Raw genomic sequence first — 21,546 nt, forward strand, 5'->3', positions numbered from 1 at the left:
CCAACATCGATGAGTTTATATCAAAACCGGGTTATGTCTTATGCCGCAACAGAGAGGCAGTAAGCAGTAAGATTAAAAAGTAAAGCAATATTGCAAATTCAACAACTTAAGTGGAGCATATAGTTGCATGTGAAGTAGTAAAGTAAGTTAATTGTATTGGAAGTTCATTCAAGAAATTTGGGTCGTCCCCTCCATTAGGGGACTAATTACTCCTTATTATAATAATAAGGGAGTTGTTGCTCAGGCCATAACGCCGAGACATCACTAGAAGGTCAATCACATACTTTGGTGATTTACCTCATACGAGAATTAGTTGATTGAGAAGAAATCAGGATAAGAAAATTGGTGATAACATAATCCATTAACTAAATCTCTGCCGCAAGCGAAGCACTCGCACACTAAAACTATGGGAACCAAGCATGTTGAAGAATAGATTTGATGTCCTTAGTAGAATGTTAGAAGTTTTTAGAGTTTATTCACTTTGTAAAACATTCATGGTTAACCATTTATAATAATGAAATAAAAATTCATTTTCCATCTAATTGTGGTTTATTATATGACGAGTCCTTTCACTTTGACAAATATTCAAAATGGGCTATCAAGAACAGTCGTGGATAAAGAAATATCTATAAAATGAATTTGAGTTTAAAATGTTGAAAACTATTCCTTGGTCTATGTCTCTATAAAGGTGGACGCATAGTAACCCTAGACGACTAGATTAAAAAATGACTAGTAGTTCTATTTCTTTGACAATGTGGACATGGAAATGTCATAATCCTTAATTGATAATATTCATATCGGGCATACCTATGAGACTTTACTTTAAGAGATGGAATATGTCATAAGTAAACCTCATTAATGTTATTAGACACTATCCTCAATGCCTGAGTAATTTGAGATTACTTAATTGAGGACCAGTTACTTTGACGTTGTTAAACATCTACTATAGTAGGAGAACATAAAGGCGACACTCAGGTGAATATCTATCAAAGGAAGTTAAACACAAAGTTTACAATATTGGGAGTGTCCTCCCTCAAATTGGGAAGAGATGTCAAGCGTTGTACATGACCTCTCATAGAGCTAGAAACTATAAAATGCATGGTCTTGCTCTAATGGATTATGGAATAATCATTTTTTTAGAGTTACATTCTGGCATCGAAAAATACCTCTGGTCAGCAAAAAGGATGACAAGACATCTTACCTTATGTTTATGAGGGACATCGAGCGATAAAGGAATTAGAAAATGCACACTTTTCCCTAAGGAAAATTTGGTGATTGATAAATATATGTCCTTTCTCCAAGTATGTATTCATAATAGATTTCTCCAAGTGTGTATTCATAATAGTCTAATAAATGGGGTTTAGATTAATTAAAGAGTTAAGTATATTCAGTGAGATCAAGTGACTAGAATGTCTAGCTAGATGCTGCTTTCGATCAGTATAACTAATTTCCAATTAATCCTACACTTGACTAAATCCGTGGGGCCACACAAATGATACCTTAATGTATTAAATTTTTAGTTGTACCAGAAGGTTGGTAAATTGTGAAAATAACATTTTAATAGGAAACAACAACTACGACAAGGTAGAAACGTCTTGGACCAAGCTTACAATTCAAGTTGTCGAGCCATTTCAACAAGCATCGCAACACCATCATAGGCCAAGGACACAGGGTACCGCACAAGAAACAACCTAATGGGAGGATCCCGCACGCTGACACGCATGCTTGATTTTCTAGGAACAAGCAAGCCAATGCCCATGCGTGCAGGCCTAGCCCGACTGGTGTGTGTATGCGTTTGTACACGGGAATATTTGTTCGTGTCTGTACTTTCAACGAAATGTCCGACTTCTTGCATGACTTGGAATCCTCGTTAAATACGGGGCCTTCACTAGTAACTTGCATACTCGTTTTCTAAGCCTAATCATAATGTGATCCTAGATCTGAAAATATATCCTAAGAGAGTATTCTAAGGTAGTGCTCTTGGGGTGATTCCCAAATTATTGTGGACTAACTACGGAGGGGTGACATTTGGAGTCTTAAACCTCTGTTTTCTTATTCCTTTTAGGAGAATCGAGAGAAGGCACCCACCACATTATATGTATTCTATAATACTATTTTGGTTGATTAAAATATCTTACTTACAGATCTTTTTATTAGTCTTTATTCTGCAGTACGATTAAATTGCAAATAGCCCAATAATTTATCTTTCTAACAATATCTAACATGCTACTCCCTCCGTCCCTTTTTATTCTTTACGCTCTCCATTTCTAGTGTCCCACATATTTACATTTAGAATATTTCACTTTATATTGTATCATAAACGCCCTTAATATTCTGTCAAAAATCGTGCAAGTGATTATTTTAATTAATTTAAATCCTTGGGACATTAAACTTTCCCATTGAAACATTAAATCTCTCACACATTCCCAATGTCATATTTTGGATAAAAGTGAAGACATTATCAAAACGTAACTTTTTTTTTAATCTTAACACTTATAAATCTTTGAAATTTTATTACTATTCATGTAACAGTGGTATTACTGAAATACCCCCCAATTCCTTCTTTGCTTTTTTGTCTTTTCTTTAACAATAGTGCATTTACTTTTTCCCCCTTCCCTCTTATTACACTTAATCATAGTTGTTTTACCCTTCCTTCTTATTACACTTAATAATTTATTTGCTTTTTTTTTTGTCTTTTTCTTAAACACAATGTTATTCTTCCTATGTTTATAATTAGATGACATAATGGGGTTTTAGATGCTACTCACACAAGCTATTTTGACTTCCTTTTGTGATTTATACTTAAGAATAAACATAGTCGTGTGAGGTCTTATTATATTTGTCTCAATAAATAGTTTTTAAATATGAACTTTTTATAATTTTTTCTTATCTACAATTGAAGATATTAATATTTGAAATTGTGCGTAAACGTGCCTAAATAATTGTGTCATCTAAAAAAGAACGGAGGGAGTACATCGGTATGATTTTATATTAGAGTTTTCCCTAGACTAAGTTGTATTTAAATTATAGAATGATCAAGGAACATTCAAGTTTATCAAGAGTTTCTTCGCACCAAGCATTTGCTTATCGAAATAGGACCAACAACTCTTTCTAGAGGAACAATGGTGTGTAGTGGACCCTCAAGCAAGTTTTTCTGGAAGACAGGGGATGTTAATGAATGTAGTTCGGGGATGATGTCCTAGTCTACGTGGCTAAGCATCAATGTCAATTTCTATATGTATAAATTATAGAGTAGTTTGACACTAGAAGATAATGTTGCATCACCCTAACTCCCTAAGTTGAATGTAGTATATACTGAGGGATTTTGCAAGGCAATGCTTCATGTTCTTGGCCAATACTCTTTGCCTTTGACCCTTTTGTAAAACTAAAGAATCCTGGTTGCCAAGCACATCTAATGTATAATATCTATTACCAAGTGTTTGTATTTAAACTTTGTATATTTTTGATTTTCATATTTCGTTTTCCCAGGCCTTTACTATACAAGTTTTATAAATTTACTTTCACTAATCGGTTTTACATCCCTTGGGGGACCGTGTGCGCTAGCGCGTGGTCCAACAACTAGTTAAATAAAAAAATAGGAATCTTTATCAACACTAATTACTTGTTAAATCGCGTGCACGATACCAAACATAAAGGATAAAAAGGGACGGAGGGAGTACAACATAAATATATCATTGTAAGTAGTAGATAGTGTGTTTTACATTAGTTGCCGAAGATTTTGAAATATAAAATAATTAATACATAGTATAATATAAAAACAAGATTCAAAGAAAATATTTACACATAACTTAAATAATCATCTACTTTCACAATTTTATTGATCGACATGCTAATGCATACTAGGTTCTGTCTTAAATAATTATTTTGTAATATCAACTCACTTTTCCTACCAAAGAAAATACTTTTTTTTCCAGTCAACATATTTTTCTTATTGATAATATGTATTAAAAATAATGTATACAAACTCTATCATGATAAGAAAATAGTTACACTATTGAATACCAATATTAAGTGGAACACCATGTTTATTTAGAATCTTAATTACATTATAAATAGAGGAGAAATTAAGAGTAAATTTAAACTTAAGTTTGTTTAGTTTGTGATACCATGGCAGCCATAACATTCTCTTCCCCATCGTTAGGCTTTGTTTCTGATTCATTTGAGGCACTATCATCTTTTACTTCTTCACTGACCTCATTTATATTTTCAAGAATACCTGTTCATATAGAAAATTATTTTCTAATGATCTTTTATTTGTAATTTACTATGTACTTTTGTAAAAAAAAGTAATTTGTAATTAATATTCGGAAAATCTTTCACAAATGGAAAATAAATGGGTCTACTTACCATCTTCGTTTTTCTCTTCCTCTTTGTTGTTTGTGTCATCGTATCCCTCAACCAGATTATCTAATTTTTCTTCCTCGTTTAAAGAAAAATTCTCAATGGATTCATGTCCTGGGAATAAATTCTCATCAAACGTTGTTTTGTTGTTTAAGTCATTGTCTCCCTTAATAGGCTTATCATGTTTCTCTTCCCCGTCTAAAGAATTCTCAATGCGTTCAAATTCCGGAGATGAACTTTTACACTCTTTTTTGTTGTTTAACTCATTGTCTGCATCAATAGACTTATCTTCCTTCTCTTCTTCGTCTGAAACAATCTTAACAATGTATTCATGTTGTGGGGATAGATTACCATCTACTTTTGTGTTGTTATTCAACTCATTATCAACAATGATATCATGCTTCTCTTCTTCATTTGAAGGAAATATCTGAATGGATTCATGTTGTGGTGACAAATTCTTATTAGTCTTTATCTCATTAGCAATCAATTTTTCTTCGTGAGATCCCATAGATAATTCTATATCATTTCCTTCACTTTCTCTATTTGGAACCACTTTTTCAGAAACCAATATATCTTTATTTTCGGGTTTTTCTTTTAATTCAATTGGTGAATCCAACTTTGAATTACTTATGAAAATATTGATTTGTTTCCCTTTTGTGGTTAGAATTTCTTCTTGATTTGCATTCATCCCAATTTCTTGCTCTGTATCAACTTTCAATGTCTCCCTACAACTTTTGTTGCTATTCTCATTTACGTTTGTCGCTTTTGTGTCACATAGTTCTTCCACATTTTGAACCTTCTTGCTACTGCTTGCTTTTAGTTTCTTGCGAGACGAAAACGACTCTGTGGTGGCAACTGCATGTTTTGATTTACCACAACCCATTTTTCTTAACTTTCATTAAACTGTGATCAAATAATTGGTATTTGAAGTTGAGAAAGACAGAATGGAAATAAGTAATAACTCCTCTCTTAAGAATTTTCTTTCCTTGGTCAATTGAGAAAGGTAAAATGATAAATTGGAGATAATAAAAGATCTTCCTATTTCCTCTCTAATATTTATCGCAAATTGATGTTTGAGAAATTTAAATATTTTTGTATATAAAATTCTCCTACTTTATGGATAACGCTTAATTTACATTTTGGTTGGATTTCATTATCTCACACATGTATGTCTCCTTTTACAAGATGCCGTTTTTCACGTTTTACTGTAGGAATTTTCAATCTTGAGTTGGTTAATTTAGGATGACTTATATTTAGCTAATTTTTTTTTTAGAAATTATTCTTGATAGAAGTAAAAGGAATCAACTATTATTTGATATCTTATTTGAATTTATCCTCAACCATCCATGCATGGCCCATTATTTTCTATCCTCACACTAATGAAGGAAATAATGCCCTTGGTCCAAGTATGCATTCTATGTTAAGTCTAATAAGTGCGGTTCAGTATTAATTAACAAGTTAATAATTCAGTGAGATCAAGTGAGCTGAATGCCTAGCTAGAGGCCGCTTCAGTTCAAGTGGAATTAATGATATTAATCCACAGCTTACTCTTGACTGAACTCGTAGGGTCACACAAATAGTACGTAAACGGATCAAGTATTTAATGGCATTAAATACTCTATCTATGGATATTCGGAATCGACGGATCTTGGTTTCAGTGGGAGCTGAGATCGTCACAAGCAAGAAATGAATACTCCGGAAACGATGATATTGCCGGAAACGGAAATATGGATCGTATCGGAAATATAAATATTATCCAAGTCGTAGATGTTGCCGGAAACGGAAACATGGTACGTATCGGAAAATATTATCGGAAATGGAAATATTGCCGGAATCGGAAATATTGCCGGAAACGGAAATATTGTCAGAATCGGAAATATTATCGGAATCGGAAAATAATTCCGGAAACGGAAATATTAAATATTTGTTCGAAACGGAAATGGATTCCGGAATCGGAAATATTAAATATTGTTCGTATCGGAAATGAATTCCGGAACCGGGAATTTAATCGGAAGCGTATCGTACGAATAAGCATCGGACGAGGCCTGCCGGACGTGGGCCCAGCACGAAGCCAGGCCATCGCCCAGCAAGCCAAGCGCGCCACACGAACAGCCAAGGCCACGCCAGGCCCAGCGCAAGGCCAGGCCCAGCAGGCCATGGCAGCGCGCGCAGCGATGGGCTGCGAGCTGTGCTGCTGCTCGCGTGGGCTTGCGGCTCGCGTGGGCCGAGCGGCCGTGTGGGCTGTGCGGGGGCATGGCCTGCACGCTCGTGGGTCATGCTCGTGTAGAGTTTGTGTTCACATACGAAACCTAAATTGTGTAGGATTTGTTTGATGATTAAATTCCTAATCCTAAAAGGATAAAATTAATTAATTAGAGTCCTACTAGGATTCTAGTTTAACTAATTAGTATCCTAATAAGATTCCAGTTCCTTTTCCATACCTCTATAAATAAGGGCCTAGGGTCATTATTTGCAGGAACGATTGAAGTATTCAAAGGGTAAGTTTTTGAAATAAAATTAACCATACACTTGCAAACACTAGCCGAAATTCCTAGTAACCTTAAGGGCGATTCTAGTTGGTCTAACTTGAGGCGGATCCGGACGTACTGTGGACTATCTACGGAGGGACGACATTTGGAGTCCTAAAGACTTGTTCTTGTTCGGTTCGGGCGCAGCTAGGGAAGGCACGCTACAACATGTATGCATCAATTCTATGCTAAATGATTATGTGAATATAATATGCTTTCCTGGCTTTATGGTTTTTCCGCATGATTTATGAATTGTCATATGTATCATAACCTCACATAAAAGTACTAAGGGACGGGGGTGAAAACAATATATAAAACGCACATATCAATTCCGCATGTAAAAGGCATTCTAAAATTTTGACAAAAAATAATAATTTTCGGCCGAACCCAAAATCTCAAATTCGAAGCCTAACTATGACTTTTCGGAGGTTTTAGTTTTTCGAATGCAAAATTTCGTAAATTTAAGATGTTAAATTAAATATTTGCGATTCTTGTTGATAAATCTTGAATTTTTGATTGACCTACTGTATATGTTTAACAAGTTTGAATGCCTAGCCTTGTTAATTATGCAATCTAATTTGTAATTATGATTAATTTGTTGAAAATTGGAATAATTTAGAATTAATTTGATTTTCATAATTAGTTATAATTTAATTAGATACCTATGATTAAAAACCACCATAAAAATTGTAAATTTATGTTAAATTTTAAATTTTTATGACCTAGACTTGAATCCATGTTAATCGGAAATCAATTAAATAATAAATTTTCGATTTTTCGCCCTAAAATTATGAAATTAATATTATTTATTAATTTGTCATTAATTTTGAATATAAATTTTAAATTTTTATGCGATTCGCTCATATAACTTGCACGCACAAAGCAATGGACGCTACGTGTTACCCTTAATGGGTGTTGTATAGTGCGGGCGTGCGACGACGAGCAAGGGAGCTCGTCGCCCATGCGGTACGAATGCAGCGAGCAAGGGCATGGTGCACGAGCACAAGGCAGCAGCTCTGCCTTGTGTCGTAGGCTGTGAGCAATGGGCGTATGGGCAGGGGCGAGAGCAAGGCACGAGCAGTCGCGTGTGGGCAGCAAGCGTGCTGCGCCAGAGCGCACTGCCTCGCGCAAGCATGCGGAGCCTCGCGCGCAGCGAGCGCAAGCTCCCGTGCCACGAGCGCTACGCACAACGTCGATGTAACACCCCGACAATTCTCTCTTTTCTAAAATAACATTTTAATATAAAACGTAGAGAATTATCAAGGCATTATCGCCCGTGTGAAAACGTAACGGCTTATTCAGAATTTTGCAGCGGAAAACATAAAACTAACTTTAGGTTTATAAATAATCGATTACAGGTTTAGTCCCAAAAATCAACCAACGAAAATAAGGAAATATAAATAGTATGACAAGTTTAAAGTCCAATTAAACAAACCCAAGTCAACTTAGCAAATCAAAACTAAATACAAGCTCTCTATTCCCGATCCCAATGATGCAACATCTTCAAACCTGCAGATGGACAATGCTTATTGATCCTTAGAGACTGCTCACCAAAGATTGGGTCATCACAGGATCAATAATGCATAGCCATGATCAACATGCACAAGCAAAAGCACGTAATCAGCAAAGCTGAGTACTACATACTAAATCAATAATAATCCTAACATGATTCTATTAAACGAACAACCCTAACATGATACTAATGAACACAAACAAGGGCAGACAAAACATGATAGTTTGACGACCATACTTGACCAGACTAGACTAGGCTAGACTTTTAGCAATAATATTATTTTAGTTGAAATAGACAATGGACCGAGTTGACCGTCCGACAGTCTTCACTAAGGAAGACAAGGTACGGGCGCGACTCCGTAACCTCAGAGACCTGCGATATCGAGGAACATTTGAATAAAAATATAACACGGTGATCAATCCGGTCCCAAAAAAAAGGCCATGGGCTACCACCATGAACCCCAACTCTTGTTTGTCCGTCACTTTAGACGTGCACAGTCTAAAGCTATTGCTACTCAGTTTCACTTTACATGATTTAAAAATTGAGACTCTGTTATGACTCAACAATCACATAAGGCATACAATCCACATTTATTCACAACTGTTTTTATCTTGGAATTAAGTAAGTGATCATAAAGGCATCAATCAAGACTCATTCCAATTTATCCAACCTTTCCTTTAACCATGATCAACCCCTGTATATGGGTGTAAAGTTTCAACTTACTAAACAAGGTCCACCGCCCTCATAAAGTAGTGAAAAGCTAAAAAGGAACAACGATCGATCAATCCAAACCAACATATATAGAATAATCTAGTGTTCCCAACCAACATGTTTGTATCAATCATCCATGCTAACATGTTATAATTCTCATAATGCAATCTAGGTTCAATATTTCCATCCAACAGTATTAAACATGCAATTTCAACCTGACCAAGTTCATCAATAATATCAACATAACCAAGTTCATCAACAATCTCAACATAACCAAGTTCATCAACAATTTCAACATGGTTTCAACAAATAGCACGCATTCCAAGCACACAGGTATGTACGTACCTTGTGTAAACAAACTGATAGGCCACTTTAACATTTTCAAAAGTCGCCTAAAGAGAATTCCCCGCCTAAAACAACCAACAAATAATCCCAATGAATCTCTAATCATTCGCAACTATAATAAAACATTCTAAATACATCCTAAACATACTTAGAACCTTCCCCAATATCAAAACTTGAACATTTGATTTCCTAGCATCATAATTATCGAATTCGATGTTTGAAATTCGTTAAAACTTTTTGCAAATATCATACTTAAATTTCAGCAATATAAATTCGTTTCAAACTTCTCCAAAATATATCCAACATGCTTAAAATCATAAAAATAATAACTTTCATAATTTATAATCATCCTACTATGATTCTAAAACTATTAAAACCTTAAAATTCATGCTTTAATAATTAAAAATCATTATTTCAATGCAATTACATAATCTGAAAATTAACTATATTATTTAAACATAATGTATAATCTGAAAATATAATTTAATCATAATAACTTATAATTCACATTCAATAAACATGAATTAAATCACTAAACTGATTAAAACCCTAACTTATATATTAATCAACCAAAACTGAAAATAATTAATTTATAACATCAACACCAAATCTGAAAATTATAATTTATCTATAAAGATTAATAATTTAATTCAAGAAACATAAATTCAAATTAATAAACTTAATTAAAACATTTAAATAACTTAGGGTTTAAGAAATAACCAAATGGAGAGAGAACAAGAAGCTGCCGGCGGACGAGGTGGTGCGGCGGCGTGAAGGTGGTCGCGGCTGTGCAGCGGTAAAGGTAGTCACCCTGTGGTGGCTGTGCGAGCAAAGGGAACCACGAGTGTGAAGGGTGATTTCACGAAGGGGAAGGGAGAGAGAAGGGTGGCCGACGGCTGGTGGCACGACAACAGGAGGTCGGGCAGCAGGCAGGAAGTCGACGCAGTGGCTGGTGGTGGTGGCGACGAGGTGGTTGCTGGGGCAATAAATAGAAACAGCCAAGTGAAGAGATTAAAAAAAAGAACGAGAGAAGAAGAAGAAGAACGAAGAGAGGAGGAGTTACCAGCGGTGCGACTCGCCGGTGGCTGGTGGCCGGAAGTCGGTGCGGCAGCTGGGCATCAGCTACGAACGTGGAGGATGGGTTTTGCTGTTTATTCTCTTTTGGGTTTTCACGTGAAATTCAAAGGGGTTTTGGCTTGCTTTTGTTTTTACGTGAAATAGGAAGAGAAGATAGGAAGGAAGGAGTTTTGGGCTTATTATGATGGGCTTCACCAGATTGGGCTAGCATTAAGATTGAGTTGTTTGAATTCAAAAAAAATGGTTAGTATTGTTTTTCAAAATTCAATCGAACGTGTTTTCGTAATTCGAATTCTTTTCAACGTAAAATTCTAAAATTATTTTCGATTTCATAAATTTTTAAAATATTTAAAATGCATTTGAATAAATAAATATACATTAAGTATGTATATTTTTACTAAAATTCACCAATACAATTTAAATATCGTTAATTATACGTAAAACTATATTAATAAACTTTATAAATATACGGGGGATTACAATCTACCCCTCTTAAAAGAAGTTTCGTCCCGAAACTTGACACAAGAACTCACACATTTTCCGAAAGTCTTTAATTCATTCTTACTAGAGAAATACTTGTGCCACTCATGTGCACTCTTTTGTCAACTTAAAGTTGTTCGTGTTACTCATGAACACCTTTTTTTTATGCGGAGAATCTAGATCTTCAAGATTCGTCGAACTCTCCCTCTAGCTCCCTATCTGAATCACTAGAGATCTCAATGGTAGGCTCATGGGCCCCTGAGTTAGGGTTTTATGCCTCAACCCCTACATTCTCATCCTCAACGGCTACATCATTTCCCTCTAGATCATTATTTACACCCACTCCCATAGGTTCCTCAATAAATGCGTCCCAAACATGACTCCCTATGTCTTCTTTACCCTCCTTGAACCCACTTTCTCCTACCTCAATAATGGTGGTCATAATCTCTGAATCGTATCTCCAACTACCATCCTAGTCCCATACTTAGCCAAATTTGGTGTCCCATCATTCGAATGCAAGTCTTTAAACCTATCTTTGAGTTCTAGGTATGGAATTTGGTTAGGTAAGCAATGAACAATAGTGGATGCTATGGTATCCTTTCTCATTAAGATAGGTTGCCCTTGAACTTTAGCATGATATTCACATCCAAACACAATTTTCTTCACGTAAATGTCAGGGGTTTCTATATCAAGTTTCTCGAAGGATCCTATGTTGGTATACTTGGAAAGAAACATTTTATTCCTGAAATAAACAATTACATGTCTCACTAACGATTTTCCAACCAAATCATAAACAAAGTTCAATAATGCAACAAGTTTGGTGGAAGCAAACAATTCTTTATGCACATTTAAATGTAACATTAAACAATTAGCACACGCACGTACATAACAATCAATTTCTTATGCTAGCATTGACTAGCTACTAATGCACATATAATTATATCTTATATGCCCTTCTTATTCTACCCATCTCTCATAAACTAAAGCATTGAAATAATTTAAATGACAAAGTAAAAGAACGATAATATAAGAAAATTATAACATAAAATAATAACATAAATATAAATATAAAATAGATAAAGTAAAATAAATTAAGGAAATGCGTAGCGAATAAATTCGAAAATAAAGTTATTAATTCGAAAAAGATTTATATTTCCTAAATAACGAATTCTAACTCTTTAAACAACTTAAAGAAAAATTTTGAACTTCTAAAAAAAATTGTACTCATTTTTTTTTTTGAATAATAAATAATAAGAAAAAGAATAAAAATTTCGAAAGTCACTTTAATTCGAATAAATAATTTGATTTCGAACTTAAATAAGAAATATTATATACTTTCAAACAAGATAAAAGGAAATCGGCCCCCCAAAAAAAAGTACCAATTTTTTAACACTATAATACGTAGAAGCTCGATTTTTAAGAAATTTATTTTAAATAACTAGATAGTTAGGCGCCTAAAAATTTATTAAAGTAAAACCTTAGCTTCTAGATACCACTTTGTAACACCCCGACAATTCTCTCTTTTCTAAAATAACATTTTAATATAAAACGTAGAGAATTATCAAGGCATTATCGCCCGTGTGAAAACGTAACGGCTTATTCAGAATTTTGCAGCGGAAAACATAAAACTAACTTTAGGTTTATAAATAATCGATTACAGGTTTAGTCCCAAAAATCAACCAACGAAAATAAGGAAATATAAATAGTATGACAAGTTTAAAGTCCAATTAAACAAACCCAAGTCAACTTAGCAAATCAAAACTAAATACAAGCTCTCTATTCCCGATCCCAATGATGCAACATCTTCAAACCTGCAGATGGACAATGCTTATTGATCCTTAGAGACTGCTCACCAAAGATTGGGTCATCACAGGATCAATAATGCATAGCCATGATCAACATGCACAAGCAAAAGCACGTAATCAGCAAAGCTGAGTACTACATACTAAATCAATAATAATCCTAACATGATTCTATTAAACGAACAACCCTAACATGATACTAATGAACACAAACAAGGGCAGACAAAACATGATAGTTTGACGACCATACTTGACCAGACTAGACTAGGCTAGACTTTTAGCAATAATATTATTTTAGTTGAAATAGACAATGGACCGAGTTGACCGTCCGACAGTCTTCACTAAGGAAGACAAGGTACGGGCGCGACTCCGTAACCTCAGAGACCTGCGATATCGAGGAACATTTGAATAAAAATATAACACGGTGATCAATCCGGTCCCAAAAAAAAGGCCATGGGCTACCACCATGAACCCCAACTCTTGTTTGTCCGTCACTTTAGACGTGCACAGTCTAAAGCTATTGCTACTCAGTTTCACTTTACATGATTTAAAAATTGAGACTCTGTTATGACTCAACAATCACATAAGGCATACAATCCACATTTATTCACAACTGTTTTTATCTTGGAATTAAGTAAGTGATCATAAAGGCATCAATCAAGACTCATTCCAATTTATCCAACCTTTCCTTTAACCATGATCAACCCCTGTATATGGGTGTAAAGTTTCAACTTACTAAACAAGGTCCACCGCCCTCATAAAGTAGTGAAAAGCTAAAAAGGAACAACGATCGATCAATCCAAACCAACATATATAGAATAATCTAGTGTTCCCAACCAACATGTTTGTATCAATCATCCATGCTAACATGTTATAATTCTCATAATGCAATCTAGGTTCAATATTTCCATCCAACAGTATTAAACATGCAATTTCAACCTGACCAAGTTCATCAATAATATCAACATAACCAAGTTCATCAACAATCTCAACATAACCAAGTTCATCAACAATTTCAACATGGTTTCAACAAATAGCACGCATTCCAAGCACACAGGTATGTACGTACCTTGTGTAAACAAACTGATAGGCCACTTTAACATTTTCAAAAGTCGCCTAAAGAGAATTCCCCGCCTAAAACAACCAACAAATAATCCCAATGAATCTCTAATCATTCGCAACTATAATAAAACATTCTAAATACATCCTAAACATACTTAGAACCTTCCCCAATATCAAAACTTGAACATTTGATTTCCTAGCATCATAATTATCGAATTCGATGTTTGAAATTCGTTAAAACTTTTTGCAAATATCATACTTAAATTTCAGCAATATAAATTCGTTTCAAACTTCTCCAAAATATATCCAACATGCTTAAAATCATAAAAATAATAACTTTCATAATTTATAATCATCCTACTATGATTCTAAAACTATTAAAACCTTAAAATTCATGCTTTAATAATTAAAAATCATTATTTCAATGCAATTACATAATCTGAAAATTAACTATATTATTTAAACATAATGTATAATCTGAAAATATAATTTAATCATAATAACTTATAATTCACATTCAATAAACATGAATTAAATCACTAAACTGATTAAAACCCTAACTTATATATTAATCAACCAAAACTGAAAATAATTAATTTATAACATCAACACCAAATCTGAAAATTATAATTTATCTATAAAGATTAATAATTTAATTCAAGAAACATAAATTCAAATTAATAAACTTAATTAAAACATTTAAATAACTTAGGGTTTAAGAAATAACCAAATGGAGAGAGAACAAGAAGCTGCCGGCGGACGAGGTGGTGCGGCGGCGTGAAGGTGGTCGCGGCTGTGCAGCGGTAAAGGTAGTCACCCTGTGGTGGCTGTGCGAGCAAAGGGAACCACGAGTGTGAAGGGTGATTTCACGAAGGGGAAGGGAGAGAGAAGGGTGGCCGACGGCTGGTGGCACGACAACAGGAGGTCGGGCAGCAGGCAGGAAGTCGACGCAGTGGCTGGTGGTGGTGGCGACGAGGTGGTTGCTGGGGCAATAAATAGAAACAGCCAAGTGAAGAGATTAAAAAAAAGAACGAGAGAAGAAGAAGAAGAACGAAGAGAGGAGGAGTTACCAGCGGTGCGACTCGCCGGTGGCTGGTGGCCGGAAGTCGGTGCGGCAGCTGGGCATCAGCTACGAACGTGGAGGATGGGTTTTGCTGTTTATTCTCTTTTGGGTTTTCACGTGAAATTCAAAGGGGTTTTGGCTTGCTTTTGTTTTTACGTGAAATAGGAAGAGAAGATAGGAAGGAAGGAGTTTTGGGCTTATTATGATGGGCTTCACCAGATTGGGCTAGCATTAAGATTGAGTTGTTTGAATTCAAAAAAAATGGTTAGTATTGTTTTTCAAAATTCAATCGAACGTGTTTTCGTAATTCGAATTCTTTTCAACGTAAAATTCTAAAATTATTTTCGATTTCATAAATTTTTAAAATATTTAAAATGCATTTGAATAAATAAATATACATTAAGTATGTATATTTTTACTAAAATTCACCAATACAATTTAAATATCGTTAATTATACGTAAAACTATATTAATAAACTTTATAAATATACGGGGGATTACAGTCGATGGCTCGCGCGCAGCGAGCGTCAGCTCGCATACTGCTGCCTCGTGCGATGAGCGCAAGCTCGCGTGCGGGAAAGGCAGGCGCGCAGCGAGCGATGGCTCGCATGGATCGAGCGCTGGTAAGCGAGCGCAGCGAGCGATGGCTCGCGTGCAGCGAGCGCTGGCGCGCGCAGCGAGCACCAGCTCGCGTGTTCGAATGATGCCTTGCGATGGTGAGCAGCAACAATGCGACGCAGCGCATGGGCTGCGGGCACATGGCCAGCAATGGTTGTATGCGTGTAGCCATGGGCGTGCGTTGCGTGAGGTTGTTGCGTTGCGATTAGATCGTTTTGTAATTTTAATTTGAAATTTTCAGTTTACGTAATTTTAATTAATTTTAAAATTAATAATTTAAATTATTTTCTTGGATTTTAATTTTGAATATTGTAATTATAATAAATTTTATTTATTCTAATTATTTTACTAAAATTAAAATCATGAATTAATTTAAATACGACTGAAATTAAATTAAATTTATGGATTCAATTATAAATTTATATGAGCTTTAAATTTTAATTAAATTTGTATGTTTCCGGTTAGACTAGAAATACATTTTTATGTTTAAAATTAGTAAAGCATATGAATTTATTGGTTTAAGTGGGAGCCCCTTTTAGTCATATACTCTTGATTAGGTCTACAAATCCTTAAGGTTAAAACAACTTGATTAGAATTAATAAGGACTGAATAATTTGTAGATTATTGGTGCCCTTGATTAATTGCTGCAAATGTTTATGTGATGCATAATGTGTTTTACTAACCAGCTATGTGGGCCATTCATAATAATGAATGGGTGAATGATATATATTGTATATGTACTGTTTTGCAGGTTATGAAGTGACTAGTATGGCCCAAATAGGATAGAAAATATGGTCTGCGTACCATTAATTTGAATGTAATTGGTCTAAAGTACCAAAATTGTTTTTCAATTCAAATATGGTCTGCGTGCCATCAAATAGTTGTAATTAGTTTTAATTATAGCTTATCCTATTTGAAGAAAATGGTGCCTCCCACGGAGATTTTCAAGACGGACTTTGAAGTTGAAGCTTCAAGATGAAGTCGGGCCATACTAGATCACATTTATCTTATGCATGTTTTAAGTTATTTATTGCTTTTAAATATGTCTTAAAATGCATGAGATCAAAGCTTGATTATGTTGCATGATTAAGGATTTTAGTTCACTTAAAATCTAACCAACATAGTAAGAGCCTTAAGTTCCAAACTTAAAAATTGAGTTAAAAGGTGCCATGCCAAAATATACACTTGCTTGGATATCCTTTACATCAATCTAGTAATAGTTTTCGCTCAGCGAGGTGTTACTTATTGGTCCTAAAGGGGCTAGGTACACAAATAATTGTGAGTACATGTTAGTTTTGGTGAAACTCAACGATATAAGTAAGGAGTCCTTTTATGTCGTGGCAAAATCGATAGGTTTACCTAATAAGTTCTTAGACGTACCTATCAACCAAGAATAGTTTCTAGACTATTAGCAAAAGGCTTTTGCTTACCTAAAATGTTTTAGAATTGAGTCGACAAACTGTGCTTAATTCTTCAATGGTTTTAGGGTCTTGGAATCATTTTATTCACACCTGTCGGAACACATAATTCGAATAAAATACTAATGACTTGTTTAAATTGCATGATTGCTTTCATTTTCAAGTTATTATTCATGATAAATGTTTAGACTTTGCATGCTTCAATGTATGTTTTAATTATTGTTTATAATTAAATATCTTGCACTGCAATAAATCCTTTTAGAAAGGTAACAGTAAATTTCCTCGATTGGTAGTGAATTCAAGAACAATTCACGGAAATGAGAGAAAATGAGCGATTTAAAATGTACGTTTCTTTTAGCGACTTTTATGGTTGTTTTCGAGTATCAAAGTCGAATGGCAAACCGATTGGTGCTTGTGAATTCAAAATACAATGTAGTTTTGAGATCATAAAGCATTGAGTTTAAACACTCAGCTTTACCAATGGTTAACAACCTAATATCTTTGTCCATTTAATTCTCGAATGAGTCTAGTCCCTAGACAGTCGAATAAGATTGATGCTTAGAGAACTTTAGAAGCTTCTGGTAAGATCGTCTAGTTGAAACAGAATATTCAACATAAATAAAATGGTAAGAACTCTGTTGGAATGACATCGGACATGTCTAACAAAGTATAAAAGTCAACACTATAGAATTCAATTCTTAAGACTATAAGAAAGGGTACAAGAAATAGGAAAACAAGGAACAAATGAAAGGAATTTACGATTCCGTTTCTACCTATAAGTTTATGTTTAAAGAGAAGTGACCTAGCAATCAAACTTCCTTGGTATCATATACCGCTTGAGGTTCTTACTTCAGTAATAACTCAAACAATGGAATCTAGGCTACACTAATGACCTACAAGTGGGAAATGAAGCATGGCAATGCTACATTAGTTGTAGGGTCATCTAGTTTGTTTTAAGTCCTTTCAAAGGCTGGAACTTAATGGATATTTTGTTCCATAATCAGCATACCTAAATTTCTGTTTCAAACACAGAAAGACTCACATTCAGAAGAACAAAAACAATGTTTGTTTGTTTATTTGAATGAAATGGTCATTTACGGGTTGAGTCAATATGCTTGATTAAAACAAACAACTCTTTAAAAATAAAAACTTTACTAGGTTCAAATCAAACCCTTGATTTGAGTTCCACTAATCTTTGGCATTGTTGCTTAGACCATATCAACAAGTTAACATTCAAAAGCTCTATTTTAATGGACTTTTGAAAGTTCATTGATTTCTAGATCAATTTAAGACGACTAGTCTTACTTGTTGAAAGTAACAAAAGATATGAACTATTGTTAGAACGCCTAGACAATAGAGTTCAAAGCTAAAGAAAGATTTTATGACTTTATTATTTCACATGGATTTGAGTGAATATAGGTTTATTGACTCAAATGTGATATAAGTTGAATCTGTTTGGGTAGTTCCAAGATTCAGAAGTATAAAATCCACTTGGCAAGAAATCATAAAGATCTAGGTTAGTGATGATTACTTGAGACCAAATATGATCATCAATGGTTGTGTGTTGTAATTTCACAATCTAGGTCCATAAGATATGGCATATCTTAGTTGGAATAATCGAAGTCAATTAGTACTTGATTCGATTAATGATGAATCATAAGGACTTTTCCTATAATTTCTAAAACAAAATGCTCAACTACCACCAAACTAAACCAAATTCGTCAAAGCTATTAAAAAGTAATTTTAGAATAACTTTTCATAAAACATATCTGAGAGTTGCAAAACTCAGTGGGAGCTTAGTGTTTGTCATTCGACAAACTAAGGCCCAAGTATAGATATATGTTTCATTGTGATTTATTCAAATGAGACACAAGGGTATTGTTTCTACCACGAATTTTTGAGAACATAATGTTTGTTTGCTCGAAATAATGTCCTTTTGGAGATTCGTTTCCAAAATGACAAGTGGGAGAAAATAGACCTCGAAAGTCTTCGAGGCGAACAACAAACATAGACGGACATTCCGGAGGATTTTCGAAGTTCTTTAGAAAATCCGAACACGTATTCTTTAAGGACTTTAGAAGTGGCTTTAAAGAATAGACATCTCTTAGAAGACTTTACAAGTGCTTCAAGGAGAACAGAATATTCAAAGGACTCTCAAAGTGCCTGTTGATATTCTATTGTTTGATACCCAAGTAGGCATAGAGTTCAGGTCAATGAAACTATGAGATTCTTCTATTAATAGTGAAGAAACCTACAACTTGCAGTCAAACTATTAATGAGTTTGTGACCTGTAAGAAAGCTATGACGAAACCCAGATTCCCTAAAATGGTTAGAGGCCATATATAGACTCAAATGTTTTAGATGGTTAAAGGCCATAAAACATAACCAATGTTTTGATGACAAAATTGAAATTTTGTTGATTTGCAAGAATAGTTTCACACCTATTGGTTGCAAGTTTGTTTTAAGGATAAAAACCATCAAACATGGAATTGTGTTCACACACAAAGCTAGATTAGTTGCTAAAGGTTACAAGCAAATTCATGGCATGGATTGTGTTGAAACCTCATGCATAATCGTAATGCTCAAGTCTATAACTCAAGCAATGATTGCATATTGGTACATATGACAATTGGATGACAAAACGTATTCCTCAATCAAATGTTGGAAGAAAACTATGTACATGGCATGTCATAGGATTTGTGGATCCAAATAAATGCTTGAAAAGGAATGCTAACTTATGAAATCTAAGTACAGATTTAAGCAAGCAATTGGGAATTGGAACTGTATTTTAGTGAAGCTAATAAGCATTTTAGTTTCATAAAATATACATGATTCTTATAGATATATAAGAAGTTTAGTGGGAGTACGTAAAACTTATTTGGTCCTATGTGTATCACACATATCTCTCCATTGTGAAATAACATTCAAATGCTAATGACTTAGGTTTGAAATTATTCATCAATGATGGACCAAGGCGAAACTTAGTACATACTGGGTATTAAGATATATTTACAAAGATCTTATTATATTGTTTAGTAATGGCATTTACTAAATCAAACACGAAAGACTCCATTGGAGATATTCGATCCATATGAATAAATCTAAGTAATGAATGTTTGAACTATGTATAAGCATTTACTAAGTTAAACATCAAAGAATCTAATGAGATTCTTCACCTATATTATATGTCAAAGAATTTAGTTGGATTCAGTATCTACTGTAACTGAATGAGCTAAAGTTACATGAATAGAATTCAATTGGGAATTATTCTGCAAAAGAATTTATCATGTATATAATATAATATGAGGATCGCCAAAAACGTATCGTATGACTTTAGGCATGACGAACATATACCAATCTCTATTGATCTAAGTGAAGATCAACTAGATTAAGATCAAGAACACTTATGGTACTTGAAAAGGTACATAGGAATAGTTCTTGATTCAAGGAAATAAACATATGCTAAATATTGATGCTACACGCATAAACACTGGCAAAGGATCAAGCAAGACCCTTTGGAGTTAACCATTGACAAGGACGAGCTAAAGAGCATCGTGTTTTGAAATGGCAACATGGATTGAAGACCATGAGTTGTTGCGTGGGAAATTAAAATAATAATTTCTATGTTCTAAGATATAGTTGGAGAGTCTTCCACATATCTGTGAACTGCTTGGATAAGTAGATCCAAACAAAGCATCACTAGCAACCTATACAGTTGAAGTAAAAGTAATTATTGCCTAAGAAGCAATAAAATAGAGTTTTTTATATGAGTTCTTCATTGAACTTGGGAAGATCACATGTCTGTTGACTTAATGGTTCTTCATTGCAAAATGCGTAGAACCACTAATGTAGCAAAAAAGACTAGATCACAAAATAAACATACTCAAAAGTTCTTATGATCATATCTCGAAGAATATTCGATGAAAAGGATGTTAAGATTGGCAAAGCGTGATAACTAAACCTATGCAACAAGTGAGAAGCAACACTCACGTTGTAGCACTGGAAATCAAGCATAGCTTTGAATTCCATGAACTGTTTTAAAGATGGGTTTGAGGCCCATGGTTGTAAAACAATGGGGTTGAACATTTATCATATATGAAATGTATTTTCATATTCCATTTAATCTTGGTTTAGTATTAAATGATGAGTCCCTTCAATTTGACGATATATTCAAGATAGACTGTCAGGACCAATCCCGTGACTAAGAAATGTCTATCAAGTGAACTTGAATGTCAAAGGTTGAAAATGGTCCCTAGTCGGAGTTTTCTATAAAATTGGACGCATAGAAAACGTTAGACGATTAGAATGCAAGATGACTAGTAGTTCTGTTTCTTGAACTATGTGGACATGGCAATGTCATAATCATTTGCATAGATACTTACTTTGGGAAGACTAGTATCGGACAAGACCTATGAAACTTTACTGTAAGAGATGAAAATCTGTCATAAGTAAATTTCATTAAAATTATTAGACACTAAATCCTCAATACCTGAGTGATTTGAGATTACTTGTTTGAGAACTGGTTGCTTTGACGTTGACCAACCGTCGCACCGTAAAAGGAGGCTAT

General features: G+C 34.3%; 1 protein-coding gene across 1 annotated transcript; it reads right to left on the minus strand.

Annotated features, from left to right (window-relative positions):
• Positions 1–3,745: 3,745 nt before the first annotated feature.
• On the minus strand, positions 3,746–5,509 carry LOC110805977 (uncharacterized). The gene is made up of 2 exons (XM_022011612.2): positions 4,369–5,509; positions 3,746–4,237 (listed from the first exon to the last, which is right to left on the minus strand). Exons 1-2 carry the CDS (start codon positions 5,243–5,245, stop codon positions 4,104–4,106), a joined length of 1,011 nt encoding a protein of 336 aa, XP_021867304.2. The 5' UTR covers positions 5,246–5,509; the 3' UTR covers positions 3,746–4,103.
• Positions 5,510–21,546: the final 16,037 nt, after the last annotated feature.

This window comes from Spinacia oleracea, chromosome 3, assembly GCF_020520425.1.
Source record: "Spinacia oleracea cultivar Varoflay chromosome 3, BTI_SOV_V1, whole genome shotgun sequence".
Classification (NCBI taxonomy): Eukaryota; Viridiplantae; Streptophyta; class Magnoliopsida; order Caryophyllales; family Amaranthaceae; genus Spinacia; species Spinacia oleracea.